The sequence below is a fragment of the Schistocerca cancellata genome, chromosome 5 (genome assembly GCF_023864275.1).
Source record: "Schistocerca cancellata isolate TAMUIC-IGC-003103 chromosome 5, iqSchCanc2.1, whole genome shotgun sequence".
NCBI lineage: Eukaryota > Metazoa > Arthropoda > Insecta > Orthoptera > Acrididae > Schistocerca > Schistocerca cancellata.
This window is the reverse complement of record NC_064630.1, coordinates 253,082,521-253,100,889: the sequence shown is the minus strand read 5'-3', so window position 1 is coordinate 253,100,889 and position 18,369 is coordinate 253,082,521. Positions and strand designations below refer to the sequence as shown.

General features: G+C 43.2%; 1 protein-coding gene and 1 pseudogene across 1 annotated transcript in view; one reads left to right on the top strand and one right to left on the bottom strand.

The window, feature by feature from the left end:
* LOC126189871 (5S ribosomal RNA) lies at positions 1-118 on the bottom strand (annotated as a pseudogene).
* Positions 119-11,692: 11,574 nt separating this feature from the next.
* LOC126188472 (outer dense fiber protein 3-like protein 2) overlaps positions 11,693-18,369 on the top strand; it is a 35,759-nt gene continuing 29,082 nt past the window's right edge. The window contains exon 1 of the mRNA XM_049930076.1: positions 11,693-11,942. Within this exon, the coding sequence (XP_049786033.1) occupies positions 11,693-11,942 (250 nt within the window). The remainder of the gene's footprint in view (positions 11,943-18,369) is intronic.

Genomic DNA, 18,369 nt, shown 5'->3' with positions numbered 1-18,369 from the left:
TGGCAACAGCGCATGGCGGCCCAGGTGGTCACCCATCCAAGTGTCGGCCACGCCCGACAGCGCTTAACTTCGGTGATCTGACGGGAACCGGTGTATCCACCACGGCAAGGCCGTTGCCTATCCTTAATTAGAGTGGTCTGTCAATCTGCTGGTTAGAATATCCATTTTCTCTGAGTACTGTGTTTAGGGGGCTGACCTCTCAGGCAAATTCACTGGATCGAAGACTATGTGACCTGTGTGTCCAAGTGTTTTAAGCACACTCATAGTTTGCGACGAATGATGACAACTTTACGATTGCAAATACAAACTGGTACGAATGGATGTACGATAAACTGAATGCTTCAGAGAGACATTATTCTTTCGTCTAACCAAGACACCCAAGAAAGTCGAAGAACCATTTGTCCATAGTGAGGCTAATGCTCTTATGAGTGGAATGAAGGTGATGTCAATACCCCATTAATTTATCTTCTCAGTGACGGCACACTATGAAAGTATGCTATGAAAGTATCGGCTACATACAGGAGGTGGACAAAAATACGAAAAAACCAAAAACTCAACCATGCCTAATACGGGATAGAAAAACAGCTGGTAGCTACTCGAAACTGCTTCCAGTCGTCTCGGAATCGATAAACACAGGTCTTGTACGATTTTCAGTGGAATCTTATATAGTTCTTCCTGCAAAATAGCGTCCCGTTCAGGTAACGAGGATGGAGATGAACAGCGATCGGACACCCATCTCTCCAAATAGGTCACAAAGTCCTCAATAATATTGTGATCTCGCGACTGTGATTTCTAGGGTAAATGCGGCAACTCATCTTAGTCATCACAAAACCAATTCTGGATAATGCGAGCTGTGTGGAGAGAGACCTTGTGGTCTTGGTACACAGCATCACCATTGAAGAACAAACATCGTGCAATGGGAGGGACCTAATCAGCCAAAACGGTCATATAATCCTTGCCAGTAATGCGACCTTGCAGAGTAACCATAGGGCCCTTGGAATACCAAAATAGCGTTTCCCATATCATCACCAAACCCCCGCCATGTTTCACCCTTGGGACGTAAACTAAGCCAAAATTTGGGAACAGTGTGAAACAAGACTCGTCCGGCACAGTGACATTCTTCCACTGCTCCATAGTAAAAGTTTTATGGCTCCGGTGCCATGTTTTCCTGTTACAGGCATTGACGTCACTGATTAATGGTTTTGGAATTCCATCTTGCCCAGCAATTCCCAACTTTGTGTTGTATTGGTGCTGAGAGGGTTCGGGAGTGCGACACTCAGTTCTGCAGTAACTGTTGCGGCTATCGTCCTCTTATTTTTCGCCACAGTCCTCTTTCTACGACCTTCCGCGACGATCACTCAGCACATTCTTTCGTCCGCGTTGCGTCTTAGCGGATGATGCTTTTCCGTTTTCTCTGTACGCGGTGCGAACCTTCTACATAGTGCTCTTGAAACACCAAACACTTCGGCACCCTTGATTACTGAAGCTCCCATCACACGAGCATAATGCACTCACAACTAAACTGAACACTATTCACACCACGACTAACACTTTCAAAGTATTGAGGACATTGCACGGATGCCGTTCGTGATCAAACACAACAGTGTAACCTGCAGGCTTAGTTAGCATCTGTGTTCATGTTCAAGCATACATTTCTGGTGGTGTTTCCACATTTTTGTCCAACCCCTGTACCTTCAAAAGATTTGGTTTAAAGGTCGCAGACACTGTGATGCTGTTGTCATACATAGTAAATACTACAGTATCAGCCATTCCGTACGTATCGTTCTGATGCTGTGCTGGCGTGAGAACAACATTAGTAATTCTATGGAGTGTGAACAATGTAAATGATGAAACGCCGATCTATTGCTCCAAGCGGTATTCTGCTGTGATTTAGCTAACGGCGTTAATCGACAAGGACGTGCCGTGTACGCCGAACACCATCCTCAGCCACGCACACGTTCTGACAAAGATTTTGAACAGGTTATTCTAGCTCGTAGGCGCGTAATCATTAGCGACAAGAACAATCGCGATAAACCTAGCGCAGCTCACACGCCGGATATGAAGGAGCGAGTCGACGAGTAGATGATGATCCTGAAACAACTGTGCGAAGAACTGGAGCTTATAAATGCACAAAACATAGTCGTGAGTGGTCAGCTCTGCACGGCCAGTATGGCTGTTGTATCCATTCTTTTACAGTGCAGTCTCAGAGCGCAAAACCACCCTGCCAGACTATAGTTCTGCCAATGGATTCTAAGCGAGAGCGATGTAGATACGCAGTTCACAGTTGGAACTTCATTTACGGACTACGCAGGATTCACACAGAATGAGATAATAAATTACCACAATAACTTCGTACGGGCAGATGCAAATTCTCGAGCGATCATGGAAGCAAACTATCCGGTCCGACTTAATTCTGTGCGTGGCGGGAATTTTAGGGGACAGACTCACTGGTCCGCGCACACAAATAAGCAGGTGTTGCTTATAACAAAAAAAGTAAAATATTCAATGACATATCTGGTCTGGAATCCCCTTCGGGGAATTTCACCCGCCTGATGCAAGTCTTTCTATTTGACGCCACTTCGGCGACTTCCACGACGGTGACAACACACGCACACACACCGCTCCCACTCGAAAAAAATCACCGACCTGGCTGGGAACTGAACCCGGAGCCCCGTGATCGAAAGTCAGCAACGAAAACCACAACACCACGTTTGTTACCAGTTTCTGACCCACAAAATTCGCCGCTATTGGAGAAAGCTACCCTTACAGAAAGACAACGGATGTGATTTATTGCACGACGGGGCGCTACACGATTTTTTTCGCCTCGTACTACAGTACGTAACATAAACGTTTAAGTAGCGGTTGACATCTAGTAGCGTGGCCCCCCGGTCACCTGATTGTATCGTTGGCTACGGAAATTTTTAAAGGCACTGGTGTATTCTACGCGCACTGGCAATGTGCACGTGTTATACAAGTGTGTAAACCTTCCCATGAGTCCATAATTCAAAAGGAGGGCTGAAGGATGTGTAAAGATGTGTTTACACCTGTACACTGAAACGTCCCCTTAGAAAAGTTTATCAATTACTGTGCTGATAGACCCCTTACGTTATTTGATTTTTTAAACAGCTGAGCAGAACTGAACGTACTCAAGACATTTCGTTCTTTACTTATTCTGATCAACACTGAACTGACACACAATATTTTTAGCGCAACGCAATCTGACTTTCAATAATCCCTACAAAAGAATGGCCCTGACTAGCAATAACCTATACCTTTCATGAATCACTTACCTCACAAAAATCTTCGTTACTCGAACTACTGCAAAACAGCGAGCGCCAATACTGCCAGCTAAATAAAAGATTCTAACTACTGAAGGCATTAACTACTGATAGGCATACTTAGCAAATGAAAGATTTTGATAGAGAACAAACAATGTATTTACCTTAATAGTGTTCAAAAGTCATTATATATATATATATATTACCTTAATAGTGTTCAAAAGTCATTATATATATATATATATATATATATATATATATATATAAAATGACTTTTGAACACTATTAAGGTAAATACATTGTTTGTTCTCTATCAAAATCTTTCATTTGCTAAGTATGCCTATCAGTAGTTAGTGCCTTCAGTAGTTAGAAAATATATATATATATATATATATATATATATATATATATATATATATATATGCGATACGTGGCATTACCAGCATAAAAACCTAAATAGCCTACTTACAACACCTTGCGGCTCATCGGCGTGCGGGGTGTAGCTTGCCCCACACGGAAGAAGATACACCCAGTGTGAACACAGGTGTGAATGGAATCACACACACGCACATGTGGAGGAAGAGGCGTGCACTTACACGCGTGCCTCTACTCCCGTGTGAGGCGAGCTACAGCCGCAAGACGAAGAGCCGCAAGGCGCACAGGTGTAAACGCACCTTAAGAGTGCACAGCAACCACAAGGAGCACCTCTTGTAGTGTCAATAGGTAGATAGCTACCGTAGGACAAAGTGGCCCATACCTCAACAATTATTTGGTTTCGGACATATGTTTATAGGACTTTTTCTAGGTTTGATTATAGCTGTCCTACTTGAATGTGAGATATATTTTTTAAACACCCTGTATGTGATTCACGTGTTTGACTCAAGTCTGTCTTTTAATAGTCCTTATTTCTTCTCGCTTTGGTTATTTTTCTTTTATGGCTACTTTCGTTTTCATTCGTTGGGTTTTGCAACACTCGAAGACAAGATGCTTCCTTTACTTCAAAAGCTATCAGTATCTTGGTTACAAATTTTTAATTCGCTATTTTTATATCATTTCACCTTTCCTAGAGTTTCGTGTGATAACTTTGTTACGCTATTCTTAAAAGTCCTCTCATTCCGGATTTATGTTGCTATGTTTCGGTATGTTTTCCGTTATACTGGCCAATCTTGAGCGATAAGAGATATTTGCTGCTTTCTTCCTGCAGTAAGTCAAAGAAAATAGTAAACCATATGATATTTCACCGAGTTTAAATAGGAATCAAACCTTAGAGTCATACACTAATCAGCGCGATACTGAATTTCATGTGTTGGCGTTAAGGAAACGCGAGGCGCTAGGTATACTATACTGAGGTGACGAAAGTCATAGGATAGCGATATGCACATATACAGATGGCTGTAATATCGTATCCATAAGGTATAAAAGGGCAGTACATAGGCGGAATTGTCATTTGTACTCAAGTGATTCATGTGAAAAGGTTTCCGACCTGATTATGGCTACCAGACAGGTATTAACAGACTCTGACCGCGGAATGTTAGTTGGAACTGGATGCATGGGATATCCCATTTCGAAAATCGTCATGGAATTCAATATTTCGAGTTCCACAACGCCAAGAATGTACCAAGACTACCAAATCTCAGGCCGTGCTTCTCACCACGGACAACGCAGTGGCCGACGGCCTTCATTTAACGACCGAGAGCAGCGGCGTTTGCGTAGAGTTGTCAGTGCTGACAGACAAGCAGCACTGTGTGAAATAACCGCAGAAATCAATATGGAACGTACGAGAAACTTATCCTTTAGGACAGTGCTGCAAAATTACGTGTTAATGGGTTATGGCGTATCCGTTAGGACAGTGCAGCGGAATTATGCGATAATGGGCTATGACAGCAGGCGACTGAGTTGAGTGTCTTTGCTAATAGCACGACATCGCCTGCAGCGCTTCTCCTGGGCTCGTGTCCATATCGGTTGGACCCTAGAACGCTGGAAAACCGTGGTCTGCACAGATGAGACCCGCTTTCAGTTGCTAAGAGCTGATGGTGGGGTTCAAATGTGGGGCAGACCCCACGAAGCTATGGACGCAAGCTGGTGATGGCTCCATAATGGTGTGGGTTGTGTTTACGTGAAATGAACTGGGTCCTAGGGGCAAATAAACAGATCATTGACCTGGAATGGTTATGTTCGGCTAAATGGAGACCGTTTGCAGCCATTCATGGAGTTCATGTTCTCAAACAACGATGAGCCACAGCTGCTCGCGATGGTCAGAGGACATTCTGGGCAATTCTAACAAATGAGTTGGCCACACGGATCGACCGATATGAATCTCATCGAACGTTTGTGGGACATAATCGAGAGGTGAATCCTGCACCACGAACACTTTCGCTATTATGGAAGGATGTACAGGCAGCATGACTCAGTATTTCCGCAGAGGACTTCCAACGACTTGTTGAATCCGTGCCACGTCGAGTTGCTGCATTACGTTGGTCAGAAGTAGGTCCAACACGACATGAGGAGGTATCGCAAGACCTTTGTCATCTCAGTGTATATAAGTGTAGCAGAGACGTATGGGGATTCTTTCTAGTGACACTAAGGGCCGCAAATCGCAAAATTCACTGCCATAAGCCACATTGACAAAGGGCAGACCGTTATGAGTCGGTGCTTGAGAATGAGCATCTCGGAAGCGGTGATGCTGGCCGGCTGTTCGCGAGCTTCTGTCGTGATCATATACGGAAAGTTTTCGAAGGGCAATGAGACCATGAGTCGGCGACGAGGTGGTGGACGTCCACGCCTAATGACGGAATGTGGACGTCGGAGGCACCGCTCTGTAAAGCGATCTGCTGCAGATCTGACGACATAATACAATGCCGGTTCAGGCACAACTTTCTGGGAGCACACCGTTCAGCGAATATTGTTGATCATGGGGTCCGCAACAGACGACTACATGGGCCATGTTGACACAACGATATTGTCTGTTACGAGTGCAGATGATACAGGATTATCGAGTTGCGTTCGTGGATCAATGAAATTTCATCTGGTCAAATTATCACGTTTCTTGTATGTCGATTTTCTTGTTCGAATACGTCGACATCCAAGCGGACGTCTGCTTGAAAAATGCATTGCGTCACAGACACAAGCTGTTGGAAGGGGGGGAGGGAGGGGGGGAGGGGGGGAGGGGGGGGAGTATTGTGCTGTGAGGGACATTCACCTGGACTTTCATGGGACCTGTGATAGTAATCGAAAACACCGTGACAATTGTGGACTACACGAACATTATTGCGAATTACCTGGATTCCTTCATGGTCGATAAATTCGCCGACGGCGATGGCATCTTCCGTCAGGATAACTGTCCGTGTCAAAAGACCAGAATCGTACTACAATGGTTTCAGGAGCCTTATAGAGAACGTAGTTGATAACTTGACTACCAAAGTGACGCATCTTACTACCTCACCTTATTATATCCTCCACAATCCTTCGATCTCGACGACCTCTGCATACAAGACGTTCAAAGAGACAGTAATCAAGTGTACGAGGGGCGTTTGAAAAGTCCGTGCAAAGTTCGAGAGATGACAGCACCGGCGCGTATCAAATGGTTCAAATGGCTCTGAGCACTATGGGACTCAACATCTATGGTCATCAGTCCCCTAGAACTTAGAACTACTTAAACCTAACTAACCTAAAGACAGCACACAACACCCAGCCATCACGAGGCAGAGAAAATCCCTGACCCCGCCGGGAATCGAACCCGGGAACCCGGGCGTGGGAAGCGAGAACGCTACCGCACGACCACGAGATGCGGGCCGGCGCGTATCGAGATCATGTTTAGTTAGTAGCATCATTGGAAAGAACGCACAAAACGTTTCAGCCATATTGGTCTACTTCTTTGTGTATGTCATTCTTGTGAATCAAGGAAGTCGAGTGATTGTCAAAATTTCGTGTGGTGATTAAAAATTACTTTATGAAAGGCAAAACGCCTCAGGAGACTAGAACAGTTTGTAAGTGATTTCAAAAGTTTCGGAGTGGCCATATGGGCAGAAGTGATGCTGAACGTTCTGGGCGCCCTGTGTAGGTTACGACTCCAGAAATCGTTGATAAAATCCATGATATGGTGCTGGATGACAGAAGAGTTAAGGTGCATGAGATTACTTGTGCTGTGGGCATTTCGAATGAACGGGTATATACTATTTTGCATTAACATTTGGACATGAGAAAGCTATCCGCAAGATGGGTTCCGCGATTGCTCACGCTTAACCAAAAGAGGAATCGTGTGAAATGTTCCAAGGATGGTTTGCAGCTGTTCAGGAAGAATCCACAGGACTTTAAGCGTCGCTTCGTCACTGTGGATGAAACATGGATACAATACTACACTCCTGAGACCAAACAACAATCTTAACAATGGGTTACCAAGGGAGTATCAGCACCATAAAAGGCGAAGACCATTCCTTCGACTGGAAAGGTTATGGCGACTGTCTTTTGGGATTCGCAAGGGATAATCCTCATCGACTATCTGGAAAAGGGTAAAACTATTACAGGTACATATTATTCATCGTTATTGGACCGTTTGAAAACCGAGATGCAAGAAAATCGCCGGCGATTGGACCGCAAAAAAGTCGAGAGTGCACCAGCACACACCTCAGCAGTTGTGGTCGCAAAAGTAATGGAAAAATGGAAATAGGATTCCAACTAGTTTCACATCCCCCTATTCTCCAAACTTGGCTCCCTCGGACTACTATTTATTCCCCAATTTGAACAAATGGCTGGCGGGACAAAGATTTTATTCAAACAAGGAGGTGATTGCAACAGTTAATAGCTATTTTGCAGACTTGGACAATTCCAATTATTCGGAAGGGATCAACTAATTAGGACAGCGTTGGACGAAATGTATAAGTCTAAAAGGAGACTATGTAGAAAAATAAAGAAAGGTTTACCCCAAACACGTAAGTAGTTTTTATTTTTGCACGGACTTTTGAAACGCCCCTCGGCCGTAGCGAAGGGGCCAAACAAAAAGTACCTTCTTCAAACGTCGTTACACCAAAGTTGATTTGAGGTATGTAGTGTTGAGATGTCTTGACGTCAGTAAGCAGCAAGTAAACAGCTCATAGCGCTTTAGTGCCTGCTTGATGTCGCAGTACGTAACATGGAACGCTACACAGGAAGAGAACTGAGAGACATGCACCCAACTAGACTCATTTCTCTAGGGCTACATGAACACTGAAGTGTGTTCTGCCATTGTCGAGTCAGAAGAAGAATTGGTTACAAGAAATCTTGCAGCGGTCACACACAAACAGTACATGCATCACATTTTCTACTGAACACGCGACGCCCTCCTACGTCGATATTGGTTCTGATTTGAAGTTAATGGTGCTCATTTTGAACATTTATTGCAACACTAGCTGACAAACCGCGCGTTGCTCAGGTATTCGTTTTGCCAATTTTCTATTTGTAGTGTAATATCGAAAAAATTTCATCTCCATCTATTAGTGAAAACACGTCTGAAATTATGAAACAACCGAACAAAGGTCCGGACAGTTTCGGTTCACTGCGCGCAGCTGCTTCGCATGTGTACAACGCGATTTCGAAAACGTCTCTATGGCAACGCCTCTTCATTTTACGAGTAGCTCTATAGACTGGGCTATCGGTTTCGCCTACAACCGTTTGCGCTTGGCAGCTGAAAGTTAGCGAAAGATCTGCCAGCTGTCAGGAATTTCCTTAAGTTGATTCAACTTTAGGAGTACCTTAGTAGTAAAGAATAAATGTATTAAAACTTCATCCATGATGCGGCATTTTTTCGCGCAGCTGTGTGTATATGATGTCACATCTCTTGAATTATTTTTGGGTAGGTGCATTCAGCACCATGTGGATACTGGCTGTGAAATACGTTGCGAATAGAGCTAGTAGCAAAGAAGTAATGAATTTCAATGTCATGCATAATGTGACAGTTTTTCACACATCCAGGGGGAGGGGGGCATGATTTCGACATAGTATCTGCTCAACTATTTGTGGCAGCAGGATATAATTTTGAGGTGCATTTAGCGGCATATGTGGATAACATCTGCAAAATTTATTCCTAATATAGTTCGTAGCACTGGAATAACATATTTAGACGTCATGCATGATGCGGAAGTTTTTCACGTATCTCATTGTTTATGAGCTCACATCGCCTAAACTATGATAGGTAGGCTTTTCTTAGTCCAACAACGATTGTTTGTACCAAATCGTTTATATAGATAAGGACCAGCAAAGGGCCTATAACAAAACCTTGGGGAACGCCTGAAATCACTTCTGTTTTACTCGATGACTTTACGTCAGTTACTACGAACTGTGTCCTCTCTGACAGGAAATCACAAATCCAGTCACATAACTGAGACGATATTCCATAAGGACGCAATTTCACTACGAGCCGCTTGTGTGGTACAGTGTCAAAAGCCTTCCGGAAATCCATAAATACGGAATCAATCTGAAATCCCTTGTCAATAGCACTCAACACTTCATGCTAATAAAGAGCTAGTTGTGTTTCACAAGGACGATGTTTTCTAAATCCATGTTGACTGTGTGTCGATATACCGTTTTCTTCTAGGTAATTCATAATGTTCGAACACAATACGTGTCCCAGAATCCTGCTGCATATCGACGTTAATGATATGGGCCTGTAATTTAGTGGATTACTCCTACTAACTTTCTTGAATATTGATGTGACCTGTGCAACGTTCCAGTCTTTGGGTACGGATCTTCCGTCGAGCGAACGGTTGTATATGATTGTTAAGTGTGGAGCTAATGCATCAGCATACTCTGAAAGGAACCTAATTGGTATACAGTCTGGACCAGAAGACTTGCTTTTATTAAGTGATTTAAGTCGCTTTACTACTTCGAGGATATTTACTTCTATGTTATTCACGGTGGCAGCTGTTCTTGATTCGAATTCTGGAATATTTACTTCTTCTTCTTTCGTGGAGGCATTTCGGAAGGCCAAATGGGCGGTAGCTCACATACTCCCATAATATGTTTCATTGTATGCCGTATGTGTTGTTAGTGCACCCACACATTTGTCACTAAGCGCTCCTCAATAAAGTAACTATGACTGCTTACATCTTCCATGGCTACAAATTAAAACTCGATTGCGACTGGGAAAAAACGTAAACATGAATCCCAACAGATGATTGCTACAACTGATGAGAAGTAACATTGATACGAATTTACGGAATAAATCTGATACCGAACAAGGTTGCCTGAGTACGAGGATTTCCCGCCCGTCTCTGAACACTAGTTCTATGTACTATACACTTAATACTGTTCATCGATAAATAACAATATGGAATTTAGATTGCTGCCTATAGGCCTATTCTAACGCCTGTGTTGTTTTCTGTGCACGTATCGTTACTCTTAAATGAAATACTCTGTACTAAAACATTGCTCCTTTTGTCTGCATTGTTAATAACCTATTTACAAACCCTCAAAAGGAATTTAAAATAAGATCAAGCCTTTTTGTAGATCCCCACGAGATTCCCCAGGTCGCGTCCATCGTTTCCATCCACGAGACTATTCCAGAGTTCATCTTGGTCTCCGAGGACTGTGTATTAGATTCGATGTCACACTGCCTCTGCTCCACTAAAAGGTTAAGTGCAGACTCTCATACCTTCATGAGATAGTTAGAAACGCTCGAATTATGGTGTAGGTGAAAGGAGGGTGTCGACATAAGACAGATATAAAACCTCGTTGACAAGGTGGCGGGATGCTACTTCATCAAGACGTGGGAGTCTGCACTCCGCTTGCGATGAGAGCAGAGGTGGTGTGTGGTCGAGAGCAGAGGCGGTGTGTGGTAGTATCTCACACAGACCTCGAGATCCCCACGAGATTCCCCAGGGTGCGTCCATCGTTTCCATCCACGAGACTATTCCAGAGTTCATCTTGGTCTCTGAGGACTGTGTATTAGATTCGATGTCACACTGCCCCTGCTTCCCAAACAGGTTAAATGCAGACTCTCATACCTTCCTGAGATGATATGAAACGCTCGAATCATGGTTTAGGTGCCATTTTTCTGAGAAAATGTTGTAAAGGAGGATGTCGACATAAAGCAGATATAAAACATCGTTGACAAGGTGGCGGGATGCTACTTCATCAAGACGTGGGAGTCTGCACTCCGACTGCGACGAGAGCAGAGGCGGTGTGCGGTTGAATCTCACACAGACCATCAACCCTCGAATCGCTTTCAGCGGCGGACACTCACGAGCCGCTGGGAGTGGACCCATTGCTGACTACCTTGTAGAAGGGGGAGGGGGGGGGGCGATATATAAGGCTGTTAAATCCCTTTTATATTTCAGTAGCAGCTGACAGTCTTCGAATTATTGTGTCAGCCAAATACACCCACCCGGTTGCATATCCGAGAATTGGTTTCTCGGAGAGGAGACTGCTCTGCTTCCTGGGAAATGGAAATAACTATTAGTTTATTTGCAGGCCCCGGGCCGGCGGCGGTGAGGCTGCCGTCGACTGTGGGCTACGAGGGCCATGACCCCACCAAGTACCGCGCGCCCAACTACACGATGCGACCCAAGCCGCCCTTGGTGGATCGGCGAGTGAGGCCCGCGCCCAACCGCTACACCATCGAGAAGTACTACACGCGCTTCGGCAAGGATGGCACGCCCCAGTACACGGCCCGCTGGCCGCTCGAGCCGCTCTGTAAGTGCATATCCTTATTGCCGACATGTCGTCAGCTAACGTAGAAGTATGTTGTAAACATTATTGAATCGGAGTAGGTACTAGTAAAGAATTGGACCTTAGTTTCCTATTTGGACCTCGAGACCCTGGCTTCGAGACTTGGTGAGGGCAATGTCCCCAACCTCGATTGATTGCTCGAGGAATCACTTCCAGACGATAGACTAGATTTCGTAAGTTAGTAATACAATATAATTAATTTGAAAAAGTGTGATTATAAATACTCGCTATAATATATGTGTGTGTGTATATGTATATATCTATAAACTCATTCAAAGCGACAGCAAGTCAACTAGTTGATGATTATTCTAATTTTTAATTATTTAGTTATTTATTGATTCATTTATTTAATTTATTATTATCTAAGGTAGGAAAACACCAAAGAGTTAATTTATTTAGAATTGTGATTACGATGTACTCATGCGCAAAGAAAGTTAGCTGGCATTAATTACTATGGTTAGAAACATTATTTCGAAGCTCTTCAAATGACTCAGTATCTGATTTCAATTATTATTATGCATTTTTATAGAACCAAGTATTTGCTACTTGTACTTTAAGCTCAGTCTCCGTTGATCTCGTGGCTCCGTTCGCCTCAGCTCTCGTAGTTCACGGTCGGCTGTAAGAAAACTTATTCCCCCGGAGAGAAACAGCGGATCGCGTCAGTAGTGCTATGACAGGTCCGTAAAATGTTGCTAAAATGACCTAGCTCTTAATGTAGGTTCAATGCAGATCGTGGGTGAAATTGAGCATTCAGTGACTTAACCGTATAAACAGGTTCCGTACAGGAGTTACTTCAGGAACAAAATCACAGTCTCCGACATTTCATATCCACATAATTCAATATATGGAAAAGGAAATAAAGTAAATTTGTACCTTTAAATAACTTGAAATGTATTCAGAAAATCATATAGCTGTTTTCTTGAAAGACTTCTTTCATTACAATCTCCTTATATTTAATGAAAATGCTTTAAAGGGAAAACCATCCTTAATGGTTGCCAATACTGGTTCTCTCTTCTAAAATTCCTAAAACGTCTGTGCTAGTTAATGTCTATATCAGCAAAAATCTTTCGTTCATCCTGTTATCACTCGCATCGACTTTTTCACAAACTAATGCAACAGTCAAAGGTGTCATACATTCTCGCAGTTGTAAAAATTATTGCGGATTTCAGCTGAATATGGTAGTTCATTCGTACAGCCGTTTTTATTTTCTGATACATCTTATCGCAAAACACGTCACAACGTGACGTCATTCCCACCCAGTCGGCACCAACGAGACATGTGGGCCCAGCAACGGGCTTGTGACGTCACTCTAGTCGGCTTATCAGCCGGCTCCGTGCGGGACCCACGAGAAATCAATATTTAATTGAAAAGGTAGCCACTAAAAGCTTTAATTTTGTCATGTGCTATTGAGAACTGTATGCCTCTCAACACGTTGTCAAGAACTATTAAATTCGTTTGGAATACTTACTCGCTCCTCGCTAGAAACGGTCGCTGGCACTCGTTTAAGTTCTCTAAGTGTCACGTGCTGTGGCATACGCGCCCCGACCTGACTTCCTCGTAGGCCTCGCACCAAGTGCTCATAGTTAAGGGGAGGAGCTGCAGTATCACAGTCTGTAAAGGATTTCGCTTATCTGCAGGTGTGCACGTGGACTATTTACTTTCCAAGTAATTATTTGGGATGCAGTTTGCAACCGGTAAAATATTCGCATTCACCATTCGTTCCTGTGTGTGCGTGTTGCAGTCTCCTTCTCCTCCTCCTCCTCCTCCTCTTCCTCTCTCTCTCTCTCTCTCTCTCTCTCTCTCTCTCTCTCTTTCTTTCTCTCTCTCCCTCCTCTCTCTCTCTCTCTCTCTCTCTCTCTCTCTCCCCCTCTCTCTCTTTTTTCTCCCTGTATCAGGTGACAGGCGTGGATCCGTCTTCTGAGAGTGAGACTTAGCGTAATATTGCTGCAACTAAGCATTTTCATAAATTTCAGTAGCTGTTACAGTTACAATCAATATCTTATGTATGTTACAAGTATGGCATCTGTGCCACATCTACAATCGATATGTTGTATCTTCACAACGCAGTTAAAGTCACCCTACATTTACAGTATCATAACGAAACTGTTGAGATCCCACCAGGATAGCTGAGCGCGATAATGCCGCGCTTCCGGGATTCAGGGAGGCGCGGCGACGAGGGCTAGTGAAACCTCCAGCCTAGATGTGGTTTTTAGGCGGTTTCCCACATTCAGCCAGGTGAATACCGATCTGGTTCCCATGCCCTGCATAAGACTCCCTCTCCGCAAACATTTAGAAAACTTATCACGCTTGAACATGAGGGTTACCCTAGACGCACGCAGATGGGATGCACAGATTCCGTTCCTTCCTTCAGAAGGAGCAATCGACCATCAACTGGCACTAACATTGCTGTGGCTCTTATAACAATGTCAACTACAATGAGAAACGAAAAAAGTATAACGAAAAAGGAGAAGATGAAGAATATAGCTATTGAGCGTTGTACCTGTAATCTAGAATATATTACTACACGTAGAATAATTATCCATCCTTTTTTTCTGCGCACAGCGCATTATCTAGCTGCTGACTTCGCCTGTCTTCCCTTCTCAGCAAATGAAAATGACCGTAACCTTACGTCCTTACTTCATCCACGATTGTGAGCAACTTGGTGTTTTTTACCGATGATGCAAATTTACCGTGTTTTATAGAGGGCACCATGTTGCTTTGATTGATCTGTGTATTGAGTCCTCGCATTATCTACCTAACTGAATAAACTTTCTCGGTAAACGTCAATATTCAATCCTTTAGTTGAAGATTATTTTACACATTTTGCTCTAAGCACTAAATTTTGCAAAAATATCTTTACATACTGAACTGAAATAGGTGCACATATTCGAGAAAAACAATGAAAATGTATCTGTTAATGTATAATATATTCACTATTCTGACCATTATTGATGACTGCAGTCTGAAGAAAAGCATAGAAAGGAGAAGCTTTTAAAATGATGCCATTGTACGTCACAAGCATCGTAATCGCAAGAAACTTGCAAACATTTTAATGTGACAGATTGAAAAAAATGGAAATTTATGTTACGTAAAATCGCAGTATGTTATAGTATTACTGCTCATCAATATGCACCTAAAGTATATGACCTATGATTCAGCCATTTTCATCCTAAAGAAATGAAACATAAAAATCATTGTAATTTTACTGCCAGATGCGAAGAAACTGCACATGACAGTTGCAGTTTAATACATACGTACTTTGTAACGTCAGTAGGATTTGACAATCCGACAAATTATGATGCTTATTTTATAATCATGGTTCTACACGAGCGAGTGGAACTGAAAATAGAGGTTATATCAGGACGAAAGGTCAGTATTCAGGGATATGACAGGAACGATCATTTGATCGAGAAACGTCTAGTGAACGTGGGTTCTATAATGCGTACCTTAAGAGCTATGAGCACTTCTTCATCTTGGATACTGTGAACTATATCTCTTCTACTGCAGGCTCTTTGCTTTCCATTTTTGGGTAGGAGTAACATGGACAAAAACAAGAAAAAACTGTCTAGTATAGGGTGGGGCAACTCGAAGTGACCGGGACGAATGAATACGATTGGACCTCACTCCGTGACGCTCACACCACATGTATGCCCGTCACGTGATCCACACCGGTTCAGAGCGTAGTGCGCGCTGTTAGTGTGAGCGGAGCAGTGTAAAGGAGACGATGGTACTCACAATGGAGTAGCCTGTATTAGTTTGAAAAGTAACGTGACAACGAAGTTGTGGAAACGCTGTGGTCAGTTGTTTGTTGAGAAGTTTAATGGTATCAAAGTGCCAGAAAATTGTGCCATGAAATGCTTATTCCGATAATGGCTTCAGACAGGACCTGTTTTGAACATGTCAGAAAACATTCCGAGACGTACCCGCACATCAGAAAATGTGGCTGCAGTTCACCAGAAAATGCAGAGTCCTACCAAATCAACCCGACGCCTGCCGCTGGAGACCGGAATATCACATCGATCACGCAGACGAATACGAGTACTCCAGCAGGTGCTCCTCAACACCTCCAGCTTTGTGAGTGGCTGTTCACTGAGACAACAATGAATAGCTTGGTCATGGACTGTTCTTTACATCAGATGAAGCCTGGTTTCACTTGAGTCGTTATGTCAACTCATAAGAGTCACAGGTTCTGGGCAACGGAGAATCCGCATAACTTCCACGAAACACCTCTGCATAATGAGAAAGTTGGCATTTGGTGTGCAGAGTCTGCATGCCACATTATTGACCTCATCTTCTGTCATCAGACGCTGACTTCGCATTACACTGCCAACATTTTGAAACCATTTGTAGCAACATCAACGGAGAAGGAAAAGACCTAAAGTTACTTCCAACAGGATGGAACAACTACACATACAGCTGGCCGAACCTTGTAGCACACTTACACAATCTTAACGCCTTACTGAGTTGTTAGCAGAGGTTAGTCTGGTCGCGGCCCCAGCTGGCCACCCAGGTCACCTGCCAGATGTTATGGGGCCATTGCTTTTTACAATATATGTAAATGACCTAGTAGAATGTGTCGGAAGTTCAATGCGGCTTTTCGCGGATGATGCTGTAGTATACAGAGAAGTTGCAGCATTAGAAAATTGCAGCACTTGGTGCAGGGAGTGGCAATTGACCCAAACATAGACAAATGTAATGTATTCCGAATATATAGAAAGAAGGATCCTTTATTGTATGATTATATGATAGCGGAAGAAAAACTGGTAGCAGTTACTTCTGTAAAATATCTGGGAGTATGCATACGGAACGATTTGAAATAGAATGATCATATAAAATTAACTGTTGGTAAGGTGGGTGCCAGGTTGAGAGTCTAACATTCTGCGTGGTGTCCGTTTGTTCTATATCGTGTCTCCCTACCACTTTCGCGCAACGACGCTCTGAGCGTGTTTTTTATGGAATTGACTAGTTTGAACCTGGGACCTGTTGCTGGTAAGGAGACGCCAGACCACACATGACATGTAGAGTTCAGAAGAATTCAGTGAGACTAGCGATGATATAACCAAATACTTAATGATTTCAGCGTCAGCTCCACTGCACTCCCTGTAAAAGAATCTTGTTGTTGTTGTTGTTGTGGTCTTCAGTCCTGAGACTGGTTTGATGCAGCTCTCCATGCTACTCTATCCTGTGCAAGCTTCTTCATCTCCCAGTACCTACTGCAACCTACATCCTTCTGAATCTGCTTAGTGTATTCATCTCTTGGTCTCCCCCTACGATTTTTACCCTCCACGCTGCCCTCCAATACTAAATTGGTGATCCCTTGATGCCTCAGAACATGTCCTACTAACCGATCCCTTCTTCTGGTCAAGTTGTGCCACAAACTTCTCTTCTCCCCAATCCTATTCAATACTTCCTCATTAGTTATGTGATCTACCCATCTAATCTTCAGCATTCTTCTGTAGCGCCACATTTCGAAAGCTTCTATTCTCTTCTTGTCCAAACTATTTACCGTCCATGTTTCACTTCCATACATGGCTACACTCCATACAAATACTTTCAGAAATGACTTCCTGACACTTAAATCTATACTCGAAGTTAACAAATTTCTCTTCTTCAGAAACGCTTTCCTTGCCATTGCCAGTCTACATTTTATATCCTCTCTACTTCGGCCATCATCAGTTATTTTGCTCCCCAAATAGCAAAACTCCTTTACTACTTTAAGCGTCTCATTTCCTAATCTAATTCCCTCAGCATCACCTGACTTAATTCAACTACATTCCATTATCCTCGTTTTGCTTTTGTTGATGTTCATCTTATATCCTCCTTTCAAGACACTGTCCATTCCGTTCAACTGCACTTCCAGGTCCTTTGCTGTCTCTGACAGAATTACAATGTCATCGGCAAACCTCAAGGTTTTTATTTCTTCTCCATGGATTTTAATACCTACTCCGAATTTTTCTTTTGTTTCCTTTACTGCTTGCTCAATATACAGATTGAATAACATCGGGGAGAGGCTAAAACCCTGTCTTACTCCCTTCCCAACCACTGCTCCCCTTTCATGTCCCTCGACTCTTATAACTGCCATCTGGTTTCTGTACAAATTGTAAATAGCCTTTCGCTCCCTGTATTTTACCCCTGCAACCTTTAGAATTTGAAAGAGAGTATTCCAGTCAACATTGTCAAAAGCTTTCTCTAAGTCTACAAATGCTAGAAATGTAGGTTTGCCTTTCCTTAATCTTTCTTCTAAGATAAGTCGTAAGGTCAGTATTGCCTCACGTGTTCCAGTATTTCTATGGAATCCAAACTAATCTTCCCCGAGGTCGGCTTCTACTAGTTTTTCCATTCGTCTGTAAAGAATCTTAATACTAACTAAATTTAGTGGAAGGGGTTCAAG